General features: G+C 41.7%; 1 protein-coding gene across 3 annotated transcripts in view; it reads left to right on the forward strand.

The window, feature by feature from the left end:
• The window catches only part of MMD (monocyte to macrophage differentiation associated), a 73,251-nt gene extending 62,702 nt beyond the window's left edge, over positions 1-10,549 (forward strand). For 2 of the 3 annotated variants that reach the window (XM_040437734.1, XM_040437735.1), the window contains exons 4-7: positions 1,020-1,094; positions 4,065-4,166; positions 6,698-6,767; positions 9,548-10,549. In XM_040437734.1, the coding sequence (XP_040293668.1) occupies positions 1,020-1,094; positions 4,065-4,166; positions 6,698-6,767; positions 9,548-9,742 (442 nt within the window). In that variant the 3' untranslated portion in view covers positions 9,743-10,549. The remainder of the gene's footprint in view (positions 1-1,019; positions 1,095-4,064; positions 4,167-6,697; positions 6,768-9,547) is intronic. The other variant, XM_040437736.1, reaches the window with a different exon arrangement.
• The last annotated feature ends 845 nt before the right edge of the window (positions 10,550-11,394 follow it).

Below are 11,394 nucleotides of genomic sequence, written 5' to 3' on the forward strand. Positions count from 1 at the left end.
CTTTGTTTAGTCGGATTACTTTAATCTCTCTGTATTGTTGAAACGGAGATGAAATAACCATTTATTAAAAATGTTACAAAAAACCACATGCTTTCAAAGGGTGTCCTAATTTTTTCACATGACTGTACGCCTACGTGTGAAGTCTGACACTAGGAGCAGGTTGCAAATTCCATATGAAAGGTTCCAAAAATTAATTAAGGAATGAAGATTGCAGCCTAAAGCTTAAAGGCTATGTACACCTTTGGGGACAGTTTTTTTTATGATGGCAAGTTACTCGTTTTGGGCTAAAAATAATTTTTTCAATTGTTCTTTATCAAACATTTGGAGCCATTCTGTCACAAAGGGTAAACAGTTTTTGTAGCTGTGTGAATGGTACGTTCACTTTCACTTTGGTCATCTCATAAACCTGATCTCTAAATTACTAAAAGGCCATAAACACTTATTTAAGCCACATTCTTAGCAGTAAGATAAGAATTGATCTTTAATGAGTGTTTATAAGGTAGGAGCTGATGGAGCAGAGAGAAGATACAGATCCTGCTAATAGATGAACTCAAAGCTGTGCAGGGAGAACAGCTCATCATTTTTAATAAAGACCAATTGAAAAAAAAAATTTTAGCTCAAAATGAGTACAATGCAGTAATTTAAAAAAATTACCACCAAAGGTGTACATAACCTTTTAATGCAACTTTTTTACAATTTTTTTTATTTTTTTTTACTCAAGTTAACCACTAACACATGTACACACCTTTTTTCCCACGTTAAAGTTGTCCATAACTATTAATGATGTATTCTATACAGTCCATCGTTTTTCTGTTGTAGTTGTAAGCCGGCTCAGCACAACATACAACAATGGGGCTCACCACATGTTACCTTTTGATCTTGTGAATGAGCTCACTGGAGCATTGTCACCAAGCAGAATAATAATTGGCAACTTTCCCTGCCGTATTGCATTATTTATCAGCAGCTGATCAGTTACAGAATGGTCCAGATAAGCTTTTTTTTGTTGTTGTTGTTTCCAGGAGTGTAGAGCATTGTTTCCACATGTGTGACAGAATGGTCATCTACTTTTTCATTGCGGCATCCTATGCACCATGGTGGGTATTAAAGGTTCGATTTAATGTGTTTCACTTCTAAATATGCCACCTCCATTCATTTTTTTCCTTTGTCCTTTACCTTCAATTCATATTATTGTCATTTTCTATGACTATTTTAATCTGTATTAATCCCTGTATATAGTAATTTCAAATTTTAAGAAGAGTGCTATAACATATTTTATAGGCCAGACAATGCTCCTCTGGGAAAAATGTATGCACATTTTCTCTTTTTCAAAAAGGAAAAAAAAGCTGATCCTCTAATGTATGGTAACTATCCAAAAAGTCAATGTTTTAACTTTTAAACAGGCCTTGGAGCATAATTTAGGATAGTAGGTAAGTCAGTTCCTCATCTGCAGACAGCTGATTGCCTTGCCTCCATACATCTACTCAGCGCTCTTCATAAGGATAATTTATATACCCTGCATCCTGACAAAGGCCTCTCACCTAGTTAAGCCAGTTCTCTCAGGTCTGTACGGATTAGGAGCAATCATCCGGGAACAGTTGTCTGCAGATGAGATACTGGCTTAGCTGTAATCATAATTTATGTCTCAAGGCCTGTTTAAAAAGGTGAATATTGACTCATAGGATAGCTACCATACAGCTGGTAGCATTAGAGGTTCCACTTTCCTTTCTTTTTACAAAGAGAACTAATTTGCATAACTTTGGCATTTTGATGGACCCGTGTCCACCACTTTGGTAGTTTATACAAATCACTTTTACAGTATTTTAATAATTTGGGTATACCATAAAATGCCTCACCGATTCCCCGTTACTCCCATGCTTACTCTGTCCCTGCTGCAGATGCCTTCACAGCCAATCCCTGATTGAATCGGGTCATCTCACTGCACGTGATTGGCAGGCATCTTCTTGAGCGTTGGGCTAGATTATACATTCTTTGATTTATTTTGTTTTCCCTAAGTTTTATTTTGGCTTCATTTATCTTACATATTGTGCCCCTCCCCCAAATTACAGCTTTCTGACTGCACTATAATGCTGTTCTGGGTCTAAGACTCCAAACATCTCCTCCAGGTACCCAGCAAAGGGGCGATCACTTGACCGCTGGGACTCCATTACATGGTGTTTATTGAGTGCCTGGTATCCAGCTAACAGGAAGACAGAGATGGGAAAAAAAGGAACTGAAATATTTGGGGCTTTCAGTTCTCAAACGCACTTCCAAAATAGATTCCTATTATATCCCTCATTAAAATCCACCAGTACATCCTTGATCAGAATTAGGCTACTTTCACACTTGCGGTAGTCTTTTTCTGGCAGGCTGTTCCGGTGTTTTTTTTCCAGCTTTTTTTCCGTGCTGCGGCTGGACCTATGGTCCACCCCCATTATAGTGAATGGGGCCGGAGCAGACTTCTGGCGGCACGGTGGACTAGCGGAAGCATGGATCTGGAGGCTATTCCCCCGCCAGAACAGCCTGCCGGAAAAGGCTACCACAAGTGTGAAAGTAGTCTTAGACTTTTGATTCGTACTGTCACCTGAGAATTGGAAGCAATATATTTTCCTGATAATTTGGAAATATATTCCCACTAGGAAAATGAGAACTGTATATCCTTTGACCCACTCAATAACTGGGCATGTCCTCTATGGTACCAGGACAACTTCCACCTACTTTATTTAACAAGGCTCTTATGAAGTAGGACTTAGCACAAGGTTATCCAAAAATATTATGTATTTTTTAAAACATAAAAAAAAAAATACTGGAGACTTTGTACTGGGGCAGCACCTTGCATTAGATGCTATTTAAACTTTGTATATGAAGTGCTCTTCTTCATATCATAGTGACATAGTTTGTAAGGCTACACATTCCCCCCATTCAGTTCAGTCTGTTCTCCTTCAAAGTTAATCCAGAGGAAAGCAAACCCCTGTAAGGTAGAAGCCAGTTTTAGGGGGGAAAAATTCCTTCCCCACTCCAATCAGAATAACTCCCTGGATCAACGACCCCTCTCTAGTAGCTATAGCCTGTAATATTATTACACTCCAGAAATACATCCAGGCCCCTCTTGAATTCCTTTATTGTACTCACCATCACCACCTCCTCAGGCAGAGAGTTCCATAGTCTCACTGCTCTTACCGTAAAGAATCCTCTTCTATGTTTGTGTACAAACCTTCTTTCCTCCAGACGCAGAGGATGTCCCCTCGTCACAGTCCTGGGGATAAATAGATGATGGGAGAGATTTCTGTACTGACCCCTGATATATTTATACATAGTTATTAGATCTCCCTTCAGTGATCTTTTTTCTACAGTGAATAACCCTAATTTTAATAATCTTTCTGGGTACTGTAGTTCAGCCATCCCAGTTATTACTTTAGTTGCCCTCCTCTGAACCCTCTCCAGCTCCATGTCAGTGTTACCCAGTGTTTTACCATTTAGTATGTACGGGTGACTTGCATTATTCCTTCCCATGTGCATATCCTTACATTTGTCAGTGTTAAACCTCATCTACCACTTTTCTGCCCAAGCCTCCAATCTATCCAGATCCATTTGGGTAATTTCTTCTTGTAGGCATGTACAGTACATGACAGAACACTAATATTTCCATTATATTTTACTAGCTTTTGGGGTTTATTTTAAGGGCTGTTCCTACAATTGACATTTCTCACCGATTCTCAGAATAGCTGATAAATGTCAGATTGCTGTGCCCCTCACCACTAGGACCCCCATGATCACTAGAACACAAGTTCTGAGCCCCTTGGTTCCTTATAAAGGCACTACACCAGTGAGGAGATGTTTCAATGAAGTGGTGGTCAAGCATGCATGCTGGTGCTCAACTCAGTCTATGGAACTGACATAGAAGCAGCAGTGAGCATGCTCGATCACCACTTTATTCAAACTCTTTCTCACTGTGGTGATCTGTGGGGCTCTCCATCATCAAATTTTTCTATAAATCTTAATTTTGGGAATGCCCTTTAATTTGCATTGCTGGATTCTGAACAGTTATGTTTTCTTCACGTATCAAGGTTAAATCTTCGAGAACTGGGACCCCTGGCCTCTCACATGAGGTGGTTCATTTGGCTGATGGCTGCTGGTGGAACCATTTATGTGTTTCTATACCATGAAAGGTAAATTGTTTTGTAAGTTGTTTTGTGTACGATGATGATTTTTGTATTTCTACAGTAGTTTGTGCCTCCTTATATCATGAGTAGGGCAGAGACGTTCCTCAGTGGTTAGTTAGCACTGTTACCTTCTAGCATTGAGGTTCTAGGTTTGAGCGTGCAAGATATGCAAGGAGTTTGCATCTTTTCCCTGTGCTTGTTTCTTCTCAGGAGTCCGCTATAATCCCACTCTCCAAAAATTGCACTAATTATGAAATTGACTTTAATATATAGTAAGAAACTTGTTGAAAGAAAATCCAGTAGTTAGCATTGCTGCTCGCAGCCCTGGATTGGAATCTGACCAAGGGCAACATGCGCATGGAGTTTGTATGTTCTCCTCATACTTGCATCGGTTTCCTCCAGGTACTCCTGTTTCCCCCCACTCCCCAAAAACCTTCTGATATAATAGTGGTTTTCCAGGGTTTAAAAAAATTTGCTTAAAGAGGACCTTTCACCGATCCGGACATTGTGAACTAAGTATACAGACATGTAGAGCGGCGCCCAGGGATCTCCCTGCACTTACTGTTATCCCTGGGCGCCGCTCCGTTCTCCCGTTATGTCCTCCGGTATGTTCGGGGACTTGGTTATAGTAGGCGGGTTCTGCTGGGCGTCTCCTTCTCCTAGGCTGTAGCGCTGGCCAATCGCATCGCAGAGCTCACAGCCTGGGAGAAAAAAACCTCCCAGGCTGTGAGCTCTGCGCTGCGATTGGCCAGCGCTACAGCCTAGGAGAAGGAGACGCCCAGCAGAACCCGCCTACTATAACCAAGTCCCCTAAGTCTCCGCCTACCATAACCAAGTCCCCGAACATACCGGAGGACATAACGGGAGAACGGAGCGGCGCCCAGGGATAATAGTAAGTGCAGTGAGATCCCTGGGCGCCGCTCACATGTCTGTATACTTAGTTCACAATGTCAGGATCGGTGAAAGGTCCTCTTTAAAGAGGTTGTCTCACTTCAGAAAATGCCATTTATCATGTAGACAAAGTTAACACAAAGCACTGACTAATGTATTGTGACTGTCCTTATTGCCTCATTTGCTGGCTTGATTTATTTTCCCACCATGTAATACACTGCATGTTCCCATGGTTATGACCACCCTGCAATCCAGCAGCGGTGGTCGTGCTTGCCCACTATAGGAAACCCTCTCTGGTGGCCAGGACCACGCATATGCATCAGCTCCTGTCCTGCCACCTCACGTGCAGCAGTGGTCATAACCCCTGGAAACAAGCCGTATATAATACGATGGAAAAGTGAATCCAGCCAGCAAAGGAGGCAATATGGACAATCACAATACATTAGTAAGTGCCTTGTATTAACGTTGTCTACATGATAAATGCCTTTTGCTGAACTGAGACAACCCCTTTAAAGGGGCTATCCGGGAATTAATATTGATGACCTATCTTCAGGAGTCTGACCCCTGACGATCAGCTGTTAGAAGATCCCGGACGCTTCCTAGGCCAGTGATGTCATTGTGCACATGTCCTAGTTGAAGCTCAGCTGCATTCAAGCCACTATACGATGTACAGCCATGTTCTTGGTAAGCGCCTGGGAGGCCACCACGTTCACCAGAGCTCCAGTGAGTGCTGCTGCTTCCCAAAACAGCTGATCGCTGGTGGTTCCAGGACTCGGCCCCCCCGCCAATGTGTGATATTGATATTGATGACACAGTTTTTTGGGGTAAAAGCCACTGCAGGTTTTTGAGCCATAGCTAAGTCCTGACAATATTTTTCTCATTCCTTTTGACTCCACTTGAGGGTTTTGCTCAAAACACTACCTTGAGCACTGCCACAAAAATTTCAGTTTTTGTGGGAAATTGCCCTCAAGGGGAGGCCATCGGTATCTGATTAGCAAGTGTCCGACACCTCGCACCTCCGCCGATCTGCTGTCCTGCAGTAGCTCTGGCACTGGAACTACACTGCAGCGCTGCTTTCTTTGAAGGGAACGGGAGCAGTGATGCAATAACCGGCTCCATTCACTACACAGTGAAGAAGTTCATCATAAAATTAGCAAAAATCCACAGCAAAAAAATGTATAATCCCATATAATAGTATAAGCGAATAAATACATAACAATAAATATCTCTTACGATTGTGGGATATTTAGAAGATTTTCGAAGGATTTGCTTTCCTTATCTACTGTGCGCTCATAACTAAGGCTAGATCCACACTAGCGGCAAGGAACTCTGGCGGATGAACAGCCTGCAGGAATTCCTTGCCGCTAGTGTGAATCTAGCCTAAGTGCCCATATACCTTTTTAGTGAGGCCCCCCAATTATTTTATATTTTTTTTAAACTATCAATCTGCCCAGCTTCTTCTACTGTATAGCATGGTGCCTTCAGATTGTACTACATTTTATGGTTCCTGATACGATTTGATCCAGAACTGGATTTGTATGTGTGAATGCTTTCTCATGATTTCACTTTTTTTATTTTTCTTCTTATGTTTTTTGCCATTTTGTTTTGTACATTTGAGCCATTAAGAATGCATTTCATTCTTCTAGGTATAAGATTGTTGAATTGCTCTTCTACCTAGCAATGGGATTTTCTCCAGCTTTAGTAGTGACGTCAATGGTAAGAATTTCTTTGTTCATGTGAAATTGTGTTTTCCAAAAAGGAGCATATAGATTTGAAATATAATAAATTCTTTAGTGCCTTGAAAAAATAAATAAATATAGGGAGATCATTTATTAAGACCGGCGTTTTAGATGCCGGTCTTAGTACCCCTTTAGCTTGCGGTGGATGCTCCGAATTAATGTAGACGTGCCGGCCTCTGCATAACTTCGGCATATCTGCAGCCTGTCTATATCTACACCAGCTTCCTTGCTAGCGTAGATTTAGATAATTTTCTACTCCCCTTCCCCGCCCACACCCTGCCCCCTTTTTTTAAAAGTCGCAGATATATGTCAAAAAGTGGCGTATATCTGTTAGTAAATGTGATGCAGGATAGAGTCCTTTTTTTAATCATTATTTACCAGTATTTTTTATTTTTTTTAAGGCGCAAGAATTTCTTTGTTTACGTAAAATCGTGTTTTCCAAAAAGAAGGGTATAGATTTAAATGTGATAACTTCTGTAGTGCCTACCAAAAAAGGAGTTCCCATAGTTCCCAAATACATGAAACCATTCAGTTCGTGATGCAGGATAGTGACAAAAGTCAGCGATTGCTTTTTTTTTTTAGGGGCTTGTTTACAAGGTGGGGACCCAGACAAAAAACGTGACTGTGTGAAGAGACCCGTATTGTCAGGAATGATGAATTAGATCAATTTTATGAGGAGAAAAAAAAACACATACATTTTCAATCATTGACTTTTTTGGTACATTTTTCACCTATTTTCCCCCCAAAATTGAGCGAGTTTTCTAAAGTTAAAAAATGCTAAGTGAGAGCTACGTATTTCACACATGAAAAAAAAACACTGATGCTCGAGTTACTTGTCGTTCCAGTGCACAGAGGTTATAATTCATTTTATTCATTGAATGAATGCATTCTTTCTCATTTTGCATGGTTAGCGCGTGGTACAAAATAGAACAATACTGTTACTGGTTAACACTTGGGTGGGCCGTCCGGATGACCCACATATGATCAGCCTCAATGTATATCTGTACCAACTAAAATCTACTTCAGGGATCAGAAACCTCTGGCACTCCAACTGTATTGAAACTACAACTCCCAGAATCCTCCTTTCACTTCTATGGGGCTTACAAGAACAGCTGAGTAAGTGTGCATGCTGGGAGCTGTAGTTTCACAGCCGCTGGTTATCCAACCCCTATAATGACCCCCACCTCATATAGATTATACTTAACCCGCTCCCCTGCACCCACGTCGCTTCTCATCCCCACAAGGCCGCCGCTGCATCCCCCTGTCACGCAGATCAAAACATTAACTGGCGACTGGGAGAGCAGCCAAAAGCAGGCCACGATGGGGAACGAGCCTCCCTACCATCAAAACATCCGGCGACGGGGGTTGCAGCCATGGGTGACGTCACCCGTGATGCTAGGGAGGCTGGTCACCATCATGACCTGCTATTGGCTGCAACCCCGCCAGCAGGTGCGATGAGCGTGCCAGGGAGCTGGGTAAGTATAACCTATATGAGGGGCCTGGGAATTAGGGGGGTCATTATAGGGGATGGATAACCCCTTTAACATTTATTTAGAAAATATATTAAAAAATAAAGAAAAAAACAAAAAAAAAATCAATTCTCATGTGGAGAGCCTTTAAACTATATATATTAGGTGCATGCTCCAGATATTAGACACATTATAAGTATCATTTCCCATGAAAGGACACTTACAGATAACAACCTGTGTCCCTGATTAAGCAATTTAGCTACTGTGTTTATAAGAATGAATCATTATGCAAAGAGGTGTCTCCCAGAGAAAGAGAACAATTTCGCTAGCGCCACCTTTTGGAAGTGGCCCCCTGTGAGTCAAAGTCTGACTTTTTTAGAACACTCCTTGGGACTTGATAAGGGAAAATAGCCAAGCCAAATATCCATCCTGTAGACAGCGGTTTCGGGGTGTTTGCCCCAAATCGGTATGGAATAAGATTGCATATTTCCCTCACTTGTTGCTGTGAGGGAATTATGTTGTTTGCTAGTATAATAGTAGATTGGTATGATTGGCATAACAGTATAACGACTCTATTGTTCTCTTGATAGGCCTATATAAAGATAGCCATAGAAGAGCACTGCATTTATTAGTGTAATGTGCGGTGCCCTAATTGAATCACTCACCCTCTGAGAAAGTCAAATATGGCCGTTTACTGTGCTAAAAGTCCAACCAATGGAGCAAGTTAAAGGGATATATATATATATATATATATATATATATATATATATATATATATATATATATAATTTATATGTAAATTGTTGATGGTAATGTCCCTTTAGATATTTTATTTTTACTTGTTTCTTCTCTGCTTTACTGCATTGGTCAGCTTTTTCAAATGATAGACCTGGCATGGGTCTCGACCTACTGTACCGGATTTGTTCAAACCAGTGAATCCATAGTTAAACATATTTTTAAAAAATTGCACTCTATAGAGCTCAACTCATTCCCCAAGGAAGTTTTGTTTACCCTATGGGTTGAGTGATTCAGAAGCCACATTGGTTTTGAGAATGGAAGAGCCTTTGAAAAAGTATAGACAGCCCATTTTGAATTGAAGAAAACTCCTACTTTGCCTCTACTGGAAAAGTTAAGCCATACATCTTAGTGCAGTGAGATATGTCCTCAAGGCTACACGTTGTTTGTAGGTAGTCCCAAGTTTAAGCCTCTTCTTAACATGTGAACTGTCAAAGTTGATGAGAAAATGTTGGGTCTGTTAATAATTGATAACCATCCTTTTCCTTTACAGAACAATACAGATGGCTTACAAGAGCTTGCCTGGGGAGGACTCATCTACTGCTTGGGTGTGGTGTTCTTCAAGAGCGACGGGATCATCCCTTTTGCACATGCCATCTGGCACCTCTTTGTGGCACTTGCAGCTGCTGTGCATTATTATGCCATTTGGAAATACCTTTACAAAAGTCCGACCCGTATGACAGGATGAGGCAGATTAAACAAAACTCTATCAGTATTACTTGACTTGGAAAAGAATGTATGATAAGGCGAAGGAGGTATTGTATTCTACAAAAAAATAATGCACTGAAGTATCTGGTTCTCTACAACTTACTGTGAACAAGATGTGAATCTTAAGAGCAGTTAATAACGAGGCCCATTCCTCAGCCAACATTTTGCCCCTGGCTGACCTGGTCTAAGACTTTCCTGCTCGTCCCAGACACAAAAGTGCTCAGCAGCCAGCTCTTAGAGTCAGTCAAGCCAGGTCCTGCAACTGGCATGTCTAATGTTTACAACGCGGGGAAATTATTTTTTCTATCAGTGGTTTGAAGATACTTTTTAAACACAGATGTATTTCTTTATAAGTCGAATTCAAACATTTCAAGATTTAAAATGCCAATCGTTGAAGTAAATGAGGGTATTTTCATTCCTCCAGTTTCTACAAGCACTTACGAATATAAAAAACAAACAAAAAACCTCAGTCTATACATTCCAAAAACTAAGATGCTTATGCTCGTAAAAGATGGGAGACGGTTATGTTTGTTATACCTGAAGCCTGAAATAGTAAAGAAGGAAGTGGTCTTGATTCGGTTACTGAATTGTGCACTTTTTGCACCCTCTACGACATCCATGGAAACTAGATGGGTTCAGCAACGTGTGTCAAAGTTTGTCCAATTTTAATATGGAAGAAATTAGAACTTTGACTAAGATGGTTCCTAATCAATGATGACGTACCTGGATATAAAGAAAACTTAAAGGGAACCTGTCACCTAAAAAACGCCTCCCATACCACCAGCATTACCCTAAAGTAGCTAGCAGTATGTTCCTAAAGATCCTTTTCTTCCTCCGGCCAGATGCACCAAAATCTTGAAAAATGAACTGTAATCCCCTGCACGAGCTATGTAACAGCAGAGTTTGAAGTCGAGGGGGCAGCGGCCTCCTCGCTTTAAGTCAAGCTAACCACGCCCCCTTTCCATGCCCCTTCGGTTTTGATTGACAGCCGATAGCTTTTGGCTGTTCAGCAAAGCCGGACGAGTGTGAGTGTGCGTCAGACGTTCACGTGCACGGCTGTCAATCGGAGGTGAAGGGGCAGGGAAAGGGGGCGTGGTTATCCTGACTTGAAGCGAGGAGGCCGCTGCCCCCTTGACTTCAAACTCTGCTCTTACATAGCGCGTGCAGGGGATTAAAGTTAGTTTTTCAAGATTTTTGTGCATCTGGCCGGAGGAAGAAAAGGATCTATAGGAACATACTGCTGGCTACTTTAAGGTAATGCTGGCCGTTTGGGAGGCGTTTTTTAGGTGACCGGTTCCGTTTAAAGGGGTTGTGCAAGAAAGGATATGTTTTGGCAAACCCCCACTTGGCAGGACCTGTAATGGAAAGATTACTTACCTGCTTCCCGGCACTGGCTCCCCGCTCATCCCGGCTTGCGATGCTCCTTTGGATTCCCTCGCTGTCTACATCTTGTTTGAGGTTGCTGCGGTGTCAAACAGATTCCTTTACATCATAACAAATGGTCACATGATGCAAGGGGATCCCGTCTCCATCATGGCAATGTCAAACAGGATGTTGACAGCGAGGGAGCCCAGTGGAGCATCGCAGGCCTCGAGGAGAAGCAGCGGGGAGCAAATACCAGGAAGCAGGTAA

The sequence above is a fragment of the Bufo bufo genome, chromosome 6, assembly GCF_905171765.1.
Source record: "Bufo bufo chromosome 6, aBufBuf1.1, whole genome shotgun sequence".
NCBI classification, from domain to species: domain Eukaryota; kingdom Metazoa; phylum Chordata; class Amphibia; order Anura; family Bufonidae; genus Bufo; species Bufo bufo.